At 40.7% G+C, this 17,494-nt stretch overlaps 2 protein-coding genes across 5 annotated transcripts in view; both read right to left on the reverse strand.

The window, feature by feature from the left end:
* LOC125920139 (cationic amino acid transporter 3-like) overlaps positions 1-17,494 on the reverse strand; it is a 357,875-nt gene that overhangs the window by 198,693 nt on the left and 141,688 nt on the right. The window contains exon 2 of one of the 3 annotated variants that reach the window (XR_007456965.1): positions 16,214-16,537. Coding sequence is in view for 2 of the 3 variants with exons in the window: in XM_049627137.1 (XP_049483094.1) it covers positions 16,405-16,537 (133 nt within the window). In the remaining variant the exon portion in view is untranslated. The remainder of the gene's footprint in view (positions 1-16,213; positions 16,538-17,494) is intronic. The other 2 variants (XM_049627137.1, XM_049627139.1) reach the window with 2 other exon arrangements.
* The window catches only part of LOC125920135 (cationic amino acid transporter 3-like), a 92,701-nt gene that overhangs the window by 34,038 nt on the left and 41,169 nt on the right, over positions 1-17,494 (reverse strand). The window lies entirely within an intron of this gene.

Below are 17,494 nucleotides of genomic sequence, written 5' to 3' on the forward strand. Positions count from 1 at the left end.
CTGCAAATGGGATCAATTCCTTGATTTCTCTTTCTGCTGCTTCATTATTGGTGTATAGAAATGCCACAGATTTTTGTACATTGGTTTTTTATCCTATGACTTGGCTGATTTCATGTTTCAGTTCTAGCATTTTTTTCGTGGAGTCTTTCAGGTTTTCCATGTAGAGTATCATGTCATCTGCATAGAGTGAAAGTTTGACTTCTTGTTGCCAATTTGAATGCCTTTTATTTCTTTGTGTTGTCTGATTGCTCAAGCCTGGACTTCCAACACTCCATGAACAACATTTATGAGAGTGGACATCCCTGTCATATTCCTGACCTTAGGAAAACTCTCAGTTTTTCCCCATTGAGGATGATATTAGCTATGGGTCTTTCACATATGGCCTATATGATCTCAAGGTATGTTCTTTCTATAACCACTTTATGAAGATTTTGTTTTTGCTTTTGTTTTTTTACAAAGAAAGTATGCTGTGTTTTGTCGAGTGCTTTTTCTGCATCTATTGAGAGGATCATGTGGTAATTATCCTTTCTTTTATTAATGTGATATATAATGTTGATTAATTTGTGGTTATTGAACCATCCCTGCAGCCCAGGAATAAATCCCACTTGATCATGTTGAATAATTCTTTTAGTGTACTATTGAATTCAATTTGCTAGTATCTTGTTGAGAATTTTTGCATCCAGTTTCATCAGGGATATTGGCCTGTAATTCTCCTTTTTAGTCAGGTCTTTGTCTGGTTTGTGAATCAAGTAATGCTGGCTTTATAGAATGAGTTTGGAAGCTTTCCCTCCATTTCTATTTTTTGGAACAGCTGGAGAAGAATAGGTATTAACCCTTCTTTAAGTTCTTGTAGAATTCCCCTGGGAAGCCATCTGGCCCAGGACTCGTTTGTTGGAATTTCTGATAATAGATACCTTGCTGTTCAAATTTTCTATTTCTTCTTATTTCAATTTTGGTAGTTTGTGAGTTTCTAGGAGATTGTCCATTTGCTGCCCAGGTTGTTGGCATTTAATTTTTCATAGTATTTTCTTATAACGTTGGTATTTCTGTGGTGTTGGCTGTGATCTCTCCTCTATCATTTGTGATTTTATCTATTTGGGTCCTCTCTCTTTTCTTTATGGTAAGTCTGGTTATGTGTTTATCAATTTTCTTTCTTCTTTCAAAGAAACAGCACTTAGATTTATTGATCTGTTCTACTGGGTTTTGGGGGTTTTTTTGTTTGTTTGTTTCCAAATCCTTTATTACTGCTCTAATCTTTATTATTTCCCTCCTTCTGCTAGTGTTAGGCTTCAGATCCTGATCCTTTCTACCTCCTTTAGGTGTAAGCTTAGCTTATGTATTTGTGACTTTTCTTGCTTCTTGAAATAGGAATGGATTGCAATGTATTTTCCTGTTAGGACTGCCTTTATTGCATCCCAAAGGGTTGGACTGAACGGTTTTCATTTTCATTGGCTTCTATGTAATTTTTTTTATTGCTTCTTTAATTTCCTGGTTAACCCAGTCATTCTTTAGTAAGATTTTCTTTAACTTTCCATATATTTGAGGGCCTTCCAAATTTTTTCTGATGGTTAATTTCAAATTTCGTAGTGTTATGCTCTGAAAAACTCCATGGTATGATCTCAATCTTTCATTACCTGTTGAGGGCTGATTTGTGACCCAGTATGGTATCTATTGTGGAGAATGTTCCGTGTGCCCTTGAGAAGAACGTTAGTGTGAAATGTTCTGAATGTATCTGTTAAGTCCATCTGGTCCAGTGTCTTTCAAAGCCATTGTTTTCTTGTTGATTTTCTGCTTAAATGATCTGTCCACTGTTGTAATTGGGGTATAAAAGTCCCAGACTACTAACGTATTATTATCAATGATTTTCTTCATGTTTGTTACTAATTAAGTTCTATATTTGTGTGCTCCAAGTTGGGACAAAAATATGTACAATTGTTAGATCTTCCTGATACATGGACTCCTTAATTATGACATAATGCCCTTCTTCATCTCTTATTACAGTCTTTGGTTTAAAATCAAGTTTGTCGGGGTAAGTATGGCTACTCCAGCTTTCTTTTGACCTCCATTAGCATGACAGGTGGTTCTCCACCCCCTAAATTTCAATTTGCAGGTGACTTTAGGTCTAAAATGAGTCTCTTGTAGGCAAGTCTCTTGATTTGTTTATCCATTCTGATACCCTATGTCTGTTGCTGGACCATTTAGTCCCTTTACATTAAGAGTGATTATTGAAAGATATGAATTTAGTGCCATTGTGTTACCTATAGAGTTGCTGTTACTGGTGACGTTCTCTGGTACTTTGTAGTCTTGTTCCTTTGATCTTTTTTTTTCCTCCCCTTGAAAGTTTCCTTTAAAATTTAGAGGGAGTCCCCTTTAAAATTTCCTGCAAGCACTCTCAACAATAGCCAAATTATGGAAAGAGCCTAAATGTCCATCAACTGATGAATGGATAAAGGAACTGTGGTTTATATACACAATGGAATACTACGTGGCAATGAGAAAAAATGAAATATGGCCTTTTGTAGCAACGTGGATGGAACTGGAGAGTGTGATGCTAAGTGAAATAAGCCATACAGAGAAAGACAGATACCATATGGTTTCACTCTTATGTGGATCCTGAGAAACGTAACAGAAACCCATGGGGGAGGGGAAGGAAAAAAAAAAGAGGTTAGAGTGGGAGAGAGCCAAAGCATAAGAGACTGTTAAAAACTGAGAACAAACTGAGGGTTGATGGGGGGTGGGAGGGAGGGGAGGGTGGGTGATGGGTATTGAGGAGGGCACCTTTTGGGATGAGCACTGCGCGTTGTGTGGAAACCAATTTGACTATAAATTTCATATATAAAAAAAATAAATAAATAAAAATATTAACTAAATAGTATCATACAATAAAAAAATAAAATAAAATAAAATTTCCTGCAAGGCTGGTTTAGTGGTCACAAACTCCTTTAGTTTTTGTTTGTCTGGGAAGGTCTTTTTTTCTCCTTCTATTCTGAATGACAACCTTGTTAGATAAAGGATTCTTCGCTGCACATTTTTCCCATTCATCACATTGAATATTTCCTGCCACTCCCTTCTAGCTTCCCAAGTTTCCATGTACAGGTCTGCTACTAACCTTAAAAGTCTACCCCTGTAGGTTAAGGATAATTTATCCCTAGCCGCTTTCAGAATTATCTTTATATTTGTATTTTTGCAAGTTTCACTATGATATGTTATGGAGTTGCCTTGCTTTTGTTCATTTGAGGGGAGTTCTCTGTGCCTCTTGGATTTGAAAGCCTGTTTCTTTCCCCAAATTAGGGAAGTTCTCAGTTATAATTTGTTTAAATAAATATTCTACCCCTTTTGCTCACTCTTCTTCTTGGTTCCCATAATATGAATATTTTTTCGCTTCAAGAAATCAGTTCCCTAAGTCTCGCTTGTGATCTAATAATTTCCTTTCCCTCTTTTTTTCCAGCTTCATTATTTTTCATAATTTTATCTTCTATATCACCTACTCTCTCCTCTGATTCTTCAATCCTCATTGTCACTGTATCCAGTTTGTTTTGCATCTCAGTTACAGCAACTTTTAAAAGTTTACATAGTTTTTTGATAGTGTGTGTGTGTGTGTGTGTGTGTGTGTAGAGAAAGAGACAGAGAGAGAGAGAAAATCCCAAGCAGGCTCCACACTGTCAGTGCAGATCCTGATGTGTGGTTCGAATTACAATCAGGAGATCTTGACCTGAGCCAAAATGAAGAGTCAGACACTTAACCAACTATCTACCCAGCTCCTCTATGTATAACAATTTTTATTTCATCCTGACTAGTTCTTAGGCATTTGATCTCTGCATCAGGGGATTTTCTGTTGTCTTCTATGCTTTTTTGTCAAGCACAGCTAGTAGTCTTATGACTGTTGTTCCAAATTCTTGTTCAGATATATTCCTTCTATCTGTTTGATCAAGTCCCTGGCTGAGATTTCTTCTTAACCTTTCTTTTGGGGAGAATTCCTCTGTCTTGTCATTTTGGCTAAGTTTCTGTCTTTTATGTGATTTAAAAACTTGTTGTGGGAGGCCCACATCGGGCTCTGTGTTGACAGCTCAGAGCCTGGAGCCTGCTTCAGATTCTGTCTCCCTCTCTCTCTCTGCCCCTCCCCCGCTCATGCTCTGTCTTTCTCTCTGTCAAAAATAAATAAAAATTTAGAGCAGGGACAAGATGGCAGCATAGGAGGATGCTGGGCTCACCGCGTCCTGCTGATTGCTAAGATTCCACCACACATTTAGGCACCCACCTAAATGTGCCTAAATACCCACATCTGCCTAAATACCCCAGAAAACTGCCAGAAGACTAGCAGAACAGACTCTCCAGAGCCAAATGTAGACAAGAGGCCCATGGAAGAGGCTAGGAAGGGCGGAGAAGCGGTGCCTGCTACACGGACTGGCGGGAGGTAGCCAGGGCGGTGGAGGGGCAGCCCACCTGGCAAGGCAGAGCCCCTGAATCTGTCTTGCAAAAGCAGAGGGGCCGGACTGCATGAGTTCTGACAGCCAGTGGGACTTAACATCTGGAATGTTATAAGTCAACAGCTCTGCTCAGAGAGCGAGAGGGCTAGAGGACAACAGGAGGGAGAGTTGTTGAGCCCTGGAGGACAGAGCTCAGCTCAGTGGGGAACAAAGGTGCTGGCCAGCACCATCTCCCTCACCCATCCCCTAGCTGAAACCACAAAGGAAACCAGTTTCTGTCACCGAACTTGCTTGCACCCCGCAAACACCCAACGCTGTGCTTCTGTGGATCCGTCCCTCAGACGGGTCTGCCTGCCTCCCTCCCAGTGTTGCAGGGCCCCTCCCACAGGGTACCACTGATGGCAAAGCAAGCTAAGCCTGCCCCTCCCACCCCTGTGAACCTTGTGGCTCCAACACTGCTAATACTCCAGAACCCATAGAAGCAGCACCAGAAGCCTGGCAGTGTGCAAGTAGCCCAGACAGGACCCACACCACTCCACAGTGAGTCCTGCCCCTGGGAGAGGGGAAGATAAGGTACACACCAGTCTGACTGTGGCCCCAGTCGTGGGCTGGGGACAGACATCAAGTCTGACTGTGGCCCCTCCCACCAACACAAGTTACTCCAGACAACACAGGGGAAGTGCCCTGCAGTTCCACGCCACCCCAGGGACTGTCCAAAATGACAAAACGGAAGAATTCCCCTCAAAAGGAACTCTAGGAAGTAGCGACAGCTAATGAATTGATCAAAAATGATTTAAACAATATAACAGAACATGAATTTAAAATAATGGTCATAAAAGTAACTGTTGGGCTTGAAAAAAGCATACAGGACAGCAGAGAATCTATTGCTTCAGAGATCAAGAGACTAAGAAACAGTCAGGAGGAGCTAAAAAATGCTATAAATGAGGTGTAAAATAAAATAGAGGCGACCACAGCTCAGATTGAAGAGGCAGAGGAGAGAATAGGTGAATTAGAAGATAAAATTATGGAAAAAGAGGAAGCTGAGAAAAAGAGAAATAAAAAAAATCCAGGAGTATGAGGGGAGGATTAGAGAACTAAGTGATGCAATCAAAGCGAACAATATCTGTATAATAGGGATTACAGAGGAGGAAGAGAGAGAGAAAGAGGCTGAAGGTGTACTTGAACAAATCATAGCTGAGAACTTCCCTGATCTGGGGAAGAAAAAAGGCATTGAAATCCAAGAGGCACAGAGAACTCCCTACAGACATAACTTGAATCAATCTTCTGCATGACATATCATAGTGAAACTGGCAAAACACAAGGATAAGGAGAAAATTCTGAAAGCAGCTAGGGAAAAATGTGCTCTAACATATAAAGGGAGACCGATCTATTGGACAGATCTATCTAGTGACGGATCTATCTACTGAAACTTGGCAGGCCAGAAAGGAATAGCAGGAAATCTTCAATGTGATGAACAGAAAAAATATGCAGCCAAGAACCCTTTATCCTGCAAGTCTGTCATTTAGAATAGAAGGAGAGATAAAGGTCTTTGCAAACAAACAAAAACTGAAGGAATTCGTTACCACTAAACCACCCTACAAGAGATCCTAAGGGTGATTCTGTGAGTGAAATCTTGCAAGGACCACAAAGTACCAGAGACATCACTACAAGCATGAAACCTACAAACATCACAATGACTCTAAACCCATATCTTTCTATAATAACACTGAATGTAAATGGACTAAATGCTCCAACCAAAAGACATAGGGTATCAGGATGGATAAAAAAACAAGACCCATCTATTTGCTGTCTACAAGAGACTCATTTTAGACCTGAGGACACCTTCAGATTGAAAGTGAGGGGATAGAGAACTATCTATCATGCTACTACAAGTCAAAAGAAAGGTGGAGTAGCCATACTTATATCAGACAAACTAGACTTTAAATTAAAGACTGTAACAAGAGATGAAGAAGGGCATTATATAGTAATTGAAGGGTCTATCCATCAGGAAGGGCTAACAATTATAAATGTCTATGCGCCGAATACAGGAACCCCCAAGTATATAAAACAATTAATCACAAACATAAGTGACCTTATTGACAAGAATGTGGTAATTGCAGGGGATTTTAATACCCCACTTACAACAATGGATACATCATCTAGACACATGGTCAATAAAGAAACAAGGGCCCTGAATGATACATTGGATCAGATGGACTTGACAGATATATTTAGAACTCTGCATCCCAAAGCAACAGAATATACTTTCTTCTCCAGTACACATGGAACATTCTCCAAGATAGACCACATACTGGGTCACACAACAGCCCTTTATAAGTATACAAGAATTCAGATCATACCATGCATACTTTCAGACCACAATGCTATGAAGCTTCAAATCAACAACAGGAAAAAGTCTGGAAAACCTCCAAAAGCATGGAGGTTAAAGAACACCCTACTAAAGAATGAGTGGGTCAACCAGGCAATTAGAGAAGAAATTTAAAAATATGTGGAAACAAATTAAAATGAAAATACAATAATCCAAATGCTTTGGGATGCAGCAAAGGCGGTCCTGAGAGGAAAATACATTGCAATCCAGGCCTATCTCAAGAAACAAGAAATATCCCAAATACAAAATCTAACAGCACACCTAAAGGAAATAGAAGGAGAACAACAAAGACACCCCAAAGCCAGCAGAAGAGAAATAATAAAGATCAGTGCAGAAATAAACAATATAGAATCTAAAAAAACTGTAGAGCAGATCAATGAAACCAAGAGTTGTTTTTTTGAAAAAATAAACAAAATTGATAAACCTCTAGCTAGGCTTCTCAAAAAGAAAAGGGAGATGACCCAAATAGATAAAATCATGAATGAAAATGGAATTATTACAACCAATCCTTCAGAAATACAAGCAATTATCAGGGAATACTATGAAAAACTGTATGCCAACAAACTGGACAACCTGGGAGAAATGGACAAATTCCTAAACACCCACACACTTCCAAAACTCAAACAGGAAGACATAGAATGCTTGAACAGACCCATAACCAGTGAAGAAATTGAATCAGTTATCAAAAATCTCCCAACAAATAAGAGTCCAGGAACAGATGGCTTCCCAGGGGAATTCTACCAGACATTTAAAGCAGAGATAATACCTATGTTTCTCAAGCTATTCCAAAAAATAGAAAGGGAAGGGAAACTTCCAGACTTATTCCATGAAGCCAGCATTACTTTGATTCCTAACCCAGAGACCCAGTAAAAAAAAAAGAACTAAAGGCCAATATCCCTGATGAATATGGATACAAAAATTCTCAATAAGATACTAGCAAATCAAATTCAACAGCTTATAAAAAGAATTATTCACCATGATCAAGTGGGATTCATTCCTGGGCTGCAGGGTTGGTTCAACATTCACAAATTAATCAGTGTGATACATCACATTAATGAAAGAAAAGATAAGAACCATATGGTCCTGTCAGTCGATGAAGAAAAAGCATTTGACAAAATTCAGCATCCTTTCTTAATAAAAACCCTCGAGAATGTCAGGATAGAAGGAACACACTTAAACATCATAAAAGCCATTTATGAAAAGCCCACAGCTAATATCATCCTCAATGGGGAAAAACTGAGAACTTTCTTCCTGAGTTAGGAACACGACAGGGATGTCCACTTTCACCACTGTTGTTTAACATAGCGTTGGAAGTTCTAGCATCAGCAATCAGACAACAAAAGGAAATCAAAGGCATCAAAATTGGCAACGATGAAATTAAACTTTCACTTTTTGCAGATGACATGATATTATACATGGAAAATCTGATAGACTCCACCAACAGTCTGCTACAACTGAAACATGAATTCAGCAAAGTCGCAGGATATAAAATCAATGTACAGAAATTAGTTGCATTCTTATACACTAATAATGAAGCAACAGAAAGACAAATAAAGAAACTGACCCCATTCGCAATTGCACCAAGAAGCATAAAATACCTAGGAATAAACCTAACCAAAAATGTAAAAGATATGTATGCTTAAAATTATAGAAAGCATATGAAGGAAATTGAAGATTTAAAGAAATGGAAAAACATTCCATGCTCATGGGTTGGAAGAATAAATATTGTTAAAATGTCAATACTACCCAAAGCTATCTACACCGTCAATGCAATCCAAATCAAAATTGCGCCAGCATTCTTCTCGAATCTAGAACAAGCAATCCTAAAATTCATATGGAACCACAAAAGGCCCCGAATAGCCAAAGTAATTTTGAAGAAGACCGAAACAGGAAGCATCAAAATCCCAGACTTTAGCCTCTACTACAAAGCTGTAATCATCAAGACAGCATGGTATTGGCACAAAAACAGACACATAGACCACTGGAATAGAATAGAAACCCCAGAACTAGACCCACAAAAGTATAGCCAACTAATCTTTGACAAAGCCAGAAAGAATATGCAATGGAAAAAAGACAGTCTCTTTAACAAATGGTGCTGGGAGAACTGGACAACAACATGCAGAAGGATGAAATTAGACCACTTTCTTACACCATTCACAAAAACAAACTCAGAATGGATAAAGGACCTGAATGTGAGACAGGAAACCATCAAACCCTAGAGGAGAAAGCAGGAAAACACCTCTCTGACCTCAGCCACAGCAATTTCTTACTTGACACATCCCCAAAGGCAAAGGAATTAAAAGCAAAAATGAACTATTGGGACCTCATGAAGATAAAAAGCTTCTGCACAGCAAAGGAAACAGTCAACAAAACTAAAAGGCAACCAACAGAATGGGAAAAGATATTTACAAATGACATATTGGATAAAGGGCTAGTATCCAAAATCTATAAAGAACTCACCAAACTCCACACCTGAGAAACAAATAATCCAGTGAAGAAATGGGCAGAAAACATAAATAGACACTTCTCAAAAGAAGACATACGGATGGCCAACAGGCACATGAAAAGATGTTCAACGTTGCCCCTCATCAGGGAAATACAAATCAAAACCACACTGATATATTACCTCACGCCAGTTGGAGTGGCTAAAATGAACAAATCAGGAGACTATAGATGCTGGCAAGGATGTGGAAAAACGGGAACCCTTTTGCATTGTTGGTGGGAATGCAAACTGGTGCAGCCGCTCTAGAAAACAGTGTGGAGGTTAAAAATAGACCTACCCTATGACCCAGCAATAGCACTGCTAGGAATTTACCCAAGGGATACAGGAGTGCTGATGCATAGGGGCATTTGTACCCTGGTGTTTATAGCAGCATTTTCAACAATAGCCAAATTATGGAAAGAGTCTAAATGTCCATCAACTGATGAATGGAAAAAGAAATTGTGGTTTATATACACCATGGAATACTATGTGGCAATGAGAAAGAATGAAATATGGCCTTTTGTAGCGACCTGGATGGAACTGGAGAGTGTTATGCTAAGTGAAATAAGTCATGAAGAGAAAGACAGATACCATATGGTTTCACTCTTCTGTGGATCCTGAGAAACTTAACAGAAGTCCACCAGGGAGGGTAAGAAAAAAAAAAAACCAAAACAGAGATTAGAGTGGGAGACAGCCAAAGCATAAGAGACTCTTAAAAACTGAGAACAAACTGAGGGTTGATGGGGGGTGGGAGGGAGGGGAGGGTGGGTGATGGGTATTGAGGAGGGCACCTTTTGGGATGAGCACTGGGTGTTGTATGGAAACAATTTGACAATAAATTTCATATTAAAAATAATAAATAAATAAATAAATAAATTTAAAAATTAAATAAATAAGTAAGTAATAAAAAAATAAAAGCTTGTTGTGTTTCCTACCACTGAGAGTTACTACTGTATTAAAATGGGGCCATACACTGCCCAGAGCCTGGCACTCCAGTATTTTTGGTGTGCACTCTGCTGTTGCATTTTGGCTGCTCTTTCCCACTGGTCAGTCCTCTGCAGAGTTCCTCCTTGCACTCATTGTTGGAGTGTTGGACCTTTAACTAGGTGTGCTTTGGTTTCTTTGTTGAAGTAACCCTGGATAAAAGGGGTGAGGGAGAAGCCTGTTACACAAAAAAATCGGGAAAAAGAAAGGCAACTGAATGAAACCAACAAGAAACTATAAGCCTGACTCCAAAGAAAAGAAGAAGAAGGAAAAAAGAAAAAAGGACTTCAGGTGTCATTTTGAAGCACTTCATTTTCAGTGCACTTGGTGCATGAGAGGTGCTGGCTGTGCTGGTCTGGAGGAGAGGTCTGCTGCATTGGCTCAGAGACAGTCCTACCGCAATTAATAAGCAGCTGCCAGCACGGGACCAGTGTTCAGTGTATGCAGGTCCTGACTCTACTGGGCGCCGCTGTCTGATCTCTGAAGTCCTACCATGTTGGTGTTAGGGGGAAAATGGCACTACCCTAGTCTCTCATCCTGGTCTGGGACTCTTGCACTCCAGTGTGAGACTGGCACTGTGCAGATCCACTCCCCTCCTCCAGAGTAAAGCCTCTCCATGTTGGAATTTCTCTGTCCCTGAAGAACTGTCCCACACCTGAGCAGTGTTAGGAATCTATGGAGTAGCACTGCTAAAAACCACAAAGGTTATATTCCATCTGAGTGTGCCTCTGTCCCCCACTAGTGAAAGGCCTTTTGCTGGCACCTGCAGAGTATTTTGTCCTTGGGGAGACAATATATCCTCTTCCACAAGTACTCCAGGAAGGGGACTGTTTCTGTCACAGTGCATCCCAGAGATCCCTACACCAAGCTAGCACTGTGGGGCCAGCTCCCACCTCACCATGAGCACAAGCAACAGCTCTACAGTTCAACTATAGAAAGTTGTGCAATTCCAAAATTTCAGACTTTGAGCCCCAAATGCAAGCAAAAAAATAACTGGGACACTCAGTACTTCTCACTCCCCAGCCCATGGTCCAGAGAGGTTTTCCCCTTGTGTGAATTTGATGCAGCACTTTCTCAAACCGGGTCTCTTTTTCTCTCTTTTGTCTCTCGATGGAAAGGGTTCCCTCCCCTCTACAGCCTGCCATCTTTCTCCCAATTCACTTTCGCATACCTCGCACCTGCCAAGCTTTCTCCCTCTAACTGTGGGGATCTTTCTGCCACTCTGCAGATAGGTTTCCTGGGTTTTCCAAATGATCTGACAGCTGTGTTTGAGGGATGAGGAAAGCCCAGGTTCCAACTACTTCTCTGCCATCTTAACTCCTCCTCTCATTCCTTCCTGATTCAGAAATGTTACTCCATGGCACGATGCACAATACACAATACAAACCTGGTTCATAAATTGCCTTCAAATGTCAACACACATCCCTCACAAAAGTCTCAATATTTCATGCCTCCTAGAGGTCCAAGTAGCCTAGAATACTGTCCCATTTCTTTTCCAGTTCATCTGTCCTTCTTCTACTTCCCAAATTGCTCCATAGGCACCCTCTCCAGGAAGTGACCCTTGACCAACACCTCTTTCTCAGTTTCTACTCATACCTTCCCTTCCAAAGTAATGATGTCTCAATCCCTGTCCAGTTAGTAATTCCTCCTATTTCAGTTCATTTTTCTTCCCATTTGGGGTGTAAATTCTCTATACCCAAAAGAATTGAATATGCTTCAAGATTTTTGCACCAGTCTCTCAAGAAAGCATCTAAAGGAAGGGATAAGTATATGGGTAACCCTGCCTCTAGCAGGATTCCCGGGAGGCACGTACTTTCTGTTGGAAAGGTGACAGATTCCACAAGTAAGAAAGTAGCTTCCCATCCTTCTTTTCTAGTAAGGCCTCATACATAAATACAATAGGAAAACACTGGCTCCCATATGCCAACCATAAAACTCTGACTCTTCAAGAAAGATGCCTGCTGTGCCCAAGCTGGAGCCAGTCTCATCTTCAGGGATTCCCTGGAGTCAGGTAGACTTCTCTTAATTTTGGTACCTTGGACCCTCTCCAATTCCCATGAGTATGGATGCAGCAAGACCAGGAGAATCATGTCAGGCAATCAGCTGCCCCAGGGCTGTTGCTCTTTGAGTGAACATTGTTCTTACCATTGTTCTTACCCTCCTCTAGAGGGAAGAGAGAATCTGCTCCTTGTCCTGACCAAGACTCCACTCTGATGGAACAGACAGGACAGTCACTAGAACTCCAGGCAGAGCCACACAAAGGCAAAACTACAAGTACTGGGGTACAGTTCTAGATGTTGGGTACAGATCTAGATACACTTCTAGATGTAGTTCTGGGTGGAGACAAATGCTGTTTGTCAAGGAAGGCTCCAGGAAGATAGTTTTAAAGGAGAAACACAGTGCTAGCCTAAAAGGAAGGAGAATTTCTGTACCAAAGAAATGTGTAAAGCTCTATTCAATTTACCATGAATTATTAAATGCTCATTGTGTGTCTGGATACAGGAGGATGCTCTGGGAGAGCAAACAAGATACACTCCTTGCTTATGATCTACAATCGGGAACAATGTACAAAAATAAAGGCACTCAGATAACTGTGGTATTTTATTTTTTATTTCAGCTTTATTGAGGTAAAATTGACATATAAGATTTAAGATATTTAAAGTATACAGTGTGGTTATCTGGCATACATATACATTGTGAAATGATTCACAATGATTTCCCCATGGTGATAGGATTAACAATGGTATTTTAATCTAAGTGTTTCATGAAATGAAGGCAAGTGTTCAAAAGGCAACTTTGTGTCCTTCACTTCCATCTTTCCATGTGGAGCCTTGGTTTTCTATATGTGGTCCCAGGACCAGCAGCATCAGCATCAACTGGGATCTTGTTAGAAGTACATGTTGTGGGCTCCACCCAGACCTACTGAATTCTAAATGCTGGGGCCAGGGACCAGCAATCTGTTTTGTCACAAGTCCTCAAGGTATGGTGACACCTGCTGAAGATTGAGAACCACTGACAGAGTACTATTCCTGGCCCCACTCCAGGAATAGTACTGTCCCCCTCACTGTCACTTTGATTAGTGAGTTAAAGAAACAGCACTAATCATGCCGAGCTCAGCCCCTTCCATTTTTTTTATTGGTTGTTCTTTTTTATCCAGTGCCAAACTGACCAAAACACATGCACTGCAACCTGCTCATACATAAAAAAATCTAATTAAACCAGAATCTTTCCTGCGGTGTCTTGTGGAGGTTGCTTCACATTACTTCCGATGAGAAGTAAGTCTGTCTAATTTAGTTATGCAGAATTAGCAAGCTAATTGGGCTATAGATCAAAAGCTAAGTGTTTAACCACCTGTCTCTATGTCTTGATTATCAGTTGTTCCAAACATAGGAGTGAGAAATGGGGTGTTATTTATCGCACCTTTAGAGCTCCAACATGGGTTGTAGTGAAAATTGGACGGATGCAGGTTCAGGTTGCCGGCAGTAGAGAGACCTAGCTGAGAGAATAACAAGACACAAGAACCAGAGGAAATCCTAGAATTCTGTAAGTGAACCTAACTTTAGAAATAATCAGTTCTGATGTCTCGTGTTACAAAAAAATAAAAATAAATAAGCAAAACATTGAAGGAACCAAAAGGCTTGCTCAAGGTCACATTGCTAGTTAATGGTGGGAACAAGAGCAGAATCCAGGATACTTGGCTCCCAGCTGTGCACTTTCTGAGCAGGTGGACCAAAGCAGACAAGAGTGGAGAAACTTTCAAGTCCAAGAACGCAGATATTGCCAAGTAGAAGAACCAACCCTATGGATTTTCATTATGGGTAGTGAGTTCAAATCCAAGTGTTTTGTGCTCAGAGGAGAGCTCTGGCTCCAATCCACCTGTGCATGTTCTGTTGGCCTCTCTCACAGCCAAGGCTCAGGCTACACACACTACAGTGTGTTCAGTGTGTTCTGAACACTGCTTCATTTTCCTGTGCTTCTCCAAGTGTTGTTCTCTCAGCCTACAGTCTCTCACCGCTGCCCACATGTGCAAAAATCCTAACCTGTCTTGGAGAGAGCCAACTCAAATGCCATTCCTCTACAAAGTCTTCTCTGATTTCACCAATCAACCCTCACCACTGTGCCAACCCCATGGGATCCTCCACCACTCTGAATTCCCAGGACACTTTGTTTGTATATTACTTATTATGACAACACTTTCTACTTTGTGTTACAGCTATGCTTTACCCCTTGTATTAGAATATAAGCCCCTTAAGGGCAGGGGCCATATTTCATCTTTTTTTTTTTTTTGGTTTGATTCTAGTTTCTTTTTTTGTGGTTTTTGTTGAAGTATAATTACCATACAGTGTCATTATATTATTCTAGGTGTAGTACATAATGATTTATTGATTCCACACATTTCTCAGTGCTCATCCAGATAAGTATACTCTTAATTCCCTTTATCTATTCACCCATCCCTGTACCCACTTCACTTTGACAACCAACAGTTTTTTCCCTATATTTGAGTGTATGGGGTTGCTTTTACTGTTTGTCTCACTTTTTCCTTTTTTGTTGTTGTTTTATTTCTTAAATTGGTATAAGAGTGGAACCATTTGGTGTTTGTCTTACTCTGAACAGACTTATTTCACATAATATTATTTCCTCTAGGTCCATCCATGTAGTTACAAATGCCAAGATTCCATTCTTTTTTATAGCTGAGTAATATTCCATGACAGATAGATAGATAGACAAATAGATAATTTGATAGATATTACATCTTCTTTATCTATTCACCTATCAAGGGACATTTGGGTTGCTTCCATGTCCTGGCTATTGTAAACTATGCCACAGTAAACATAGGGGTGCATATATCTTTTTGAAATCATGTAACTAAAATGCTTTTGCCCTGAAGAGGAAATCAGCATCAAGAGAGAAAGGCAACCCACTGAATAAGGGAAGGTATTTGTAAATGATATATCCAATAATGGGTTAATACACAAAATACAGAAACAACTTATACAACTCAATCCACTTGAAAAATGGGCAGAGGAACTAAATAGACATTTTTCCAAAGATGATATACAGATGGCCAACAGACACTCGGAAAGGTGTTCACCATCACTAATCACAGCGAAATGTAAATTAACACTACAATTGGATATCACTTTAAACCTGTCAGGATGGCTAAAATCAAAAAGACAAAGATAAGCAAGTATTGTGGAGAAAAAGGAACCCTCAGGTACTCTTGGTGGGAATGTCAGTTGGTGCAGCCACTACGGAAAGCAGTATAGAGGTTCATCAAAAAATTAAAAATAAAAGTACCTATGATCCAGTAATACTGCTACTGGTTATTTTTTTAAATAATCTCTACACACAACATGGGGCTCAAAGTTACCACCCTGAGAGAAAAAAATGCATGCCCTAGTGATTGAGCCAGCCAGGCACCCCACGGGTACTGGATATTTAAGCAAGGAAATAAAAAATGTTTTTTCTAGTTTCTTATAATAATAACATTTTAAAGCCAGTAAGCAACTACAGATACAATTCAAGTAGACAAGTAAAAAAAAAAAAAAAAAAAAAAAGGAAAATTAACAAAGATGCACCCATCACTCCACAATATACACAGAGCTCTATTGGTGTTCACCCACCAACATCCCATGGGAGGCCCACCTTTCCCTGTGATCAAGAGTATTCCATTATTATGCAGGGGAACCCGACTGGGTCGATGATGTCAAACTGCATATGTACTGACACAGCTGAGTTCAAGGTCTACACTTTTTGCCCTGACTTAAGTGGGGATAGCGACCCAGCTGTGCTGGATCCCATAGGCGAATTAGATAACAAACCCAATTAGCATCCAGACACCAAATACTATCCAGGTGCCAGCTGTCATCTGCATCATAAGGTAAACATTCACAAAGACGCTCAGTAGTGGGAGGATAGGCAGGCAGGGACCTTAAAGTAAAGGGGACTGGAGCTCTGAGGCTGTCTCCAGATGACCCCAGTGATCCCAATGATGAGCACCAGGAGCAGCACAACCACCAAAATCCACACTGGGTCTCCAGAAAGCAGAACTGGCCCCTGAGTCAGCACCAGGCAAAGAAGAATGAGCAACAGACAAGCAGTGAGGAACAAACATGGACAACCCGGCCAGAGAGTGGAGTGGGGGTGGAACTACCTGGAAAAAGTAGTCGCTGTAGAGTCAGCCTCTCTGCTGCAGGTCCATTCTCCTCCTGCACCTGTGCTTCATTTTCCTCATTCTGCATCTCAGGCTGATACCTGAGGATGAGAACACAAATCACAAACAGGGAATGAAAAATCAGGGACACAACTGACCTTAGGTCCAAGAGATCAGTGACTCCAAAGATGAATACAATGACTGGAATAGTTCCAACAAACACAATGATCATGATAAGAGAGTATTGGAAGAAAGAGATACGGGTAAGGACAGGGAACAGGAAGCCATCCTTTGCCATCATGTATAGCACCTGACGCATTTGCCACACAAAGCTCCAAAGGCTGGCGGAAAGAATGCACAGCAATGCAAAAGCTACCTGGTAGACAGGGACCCAGCCAATATGGAGAAATACCTCAGGCAAGGTGCTCCCAGGTTGGAGCTGGTAGTAAGGCACCATAAGCGTGAATGCTGAAGAGACACCAAAATACACCAAAAAGCAGATGAACAGTGAAATCACAATGCCAATGGGGATGGAACGCTGGGGACTCTGGGCTTTTTCAACTCTGGTAACAATATGGTTGAAACCAAGAAATGCATAGAAACAGGTAGCTGATCCACCAAGAATCCCCTTGAAGCCAAAAGGCACAAATCCTCCAGAGCCCAGAGGGCCCAAGCTCGAGGTGTCATTGAGTCCAGCCTTTATGTAGTCCTCTTCTGTGAGCTTCCAGTTGTGCAGGTCCCCCTTAATGAAGCCAGAGGTTATGACAAAGCTGAGAGCCAAAAGTTTCACCAATGTGACCAGTTTGGCAGCTGTGGAACTCAATAATGATGCGGAATACCAAAGACTCCTGAATTCCATGAACAACAACACAAAACCCAGAGCAGAGAATTCTAGATATTTTGTAAGGACAGGGGGAACATGTGCTGAGATGTTCTCTTGCACAGTCTGAGACAGCCGGTTCCCACACAGGTTGTCAAAAGTTAACATCCATGTGATGAACACAATGGCTTTCTCAGCAACAAGGGAGAGGATGAGGTTCCAGCCAGTGATGAAGGCC

This window comes from Panthera uncia, chromosome B4 (assembly GCF_023721935.1).
Source record: "Panthera uncia isolate 11264 chromosome B4, Puncia_PCG_1.0, whole genome shotgun sequence".
In the NCBI taxonomy this organism is placed as follows: Eukaryota; Metazoa; Chordata; class Mammalia; order Carnivora; family Felidae; genus Panthera; species Panthera uncia.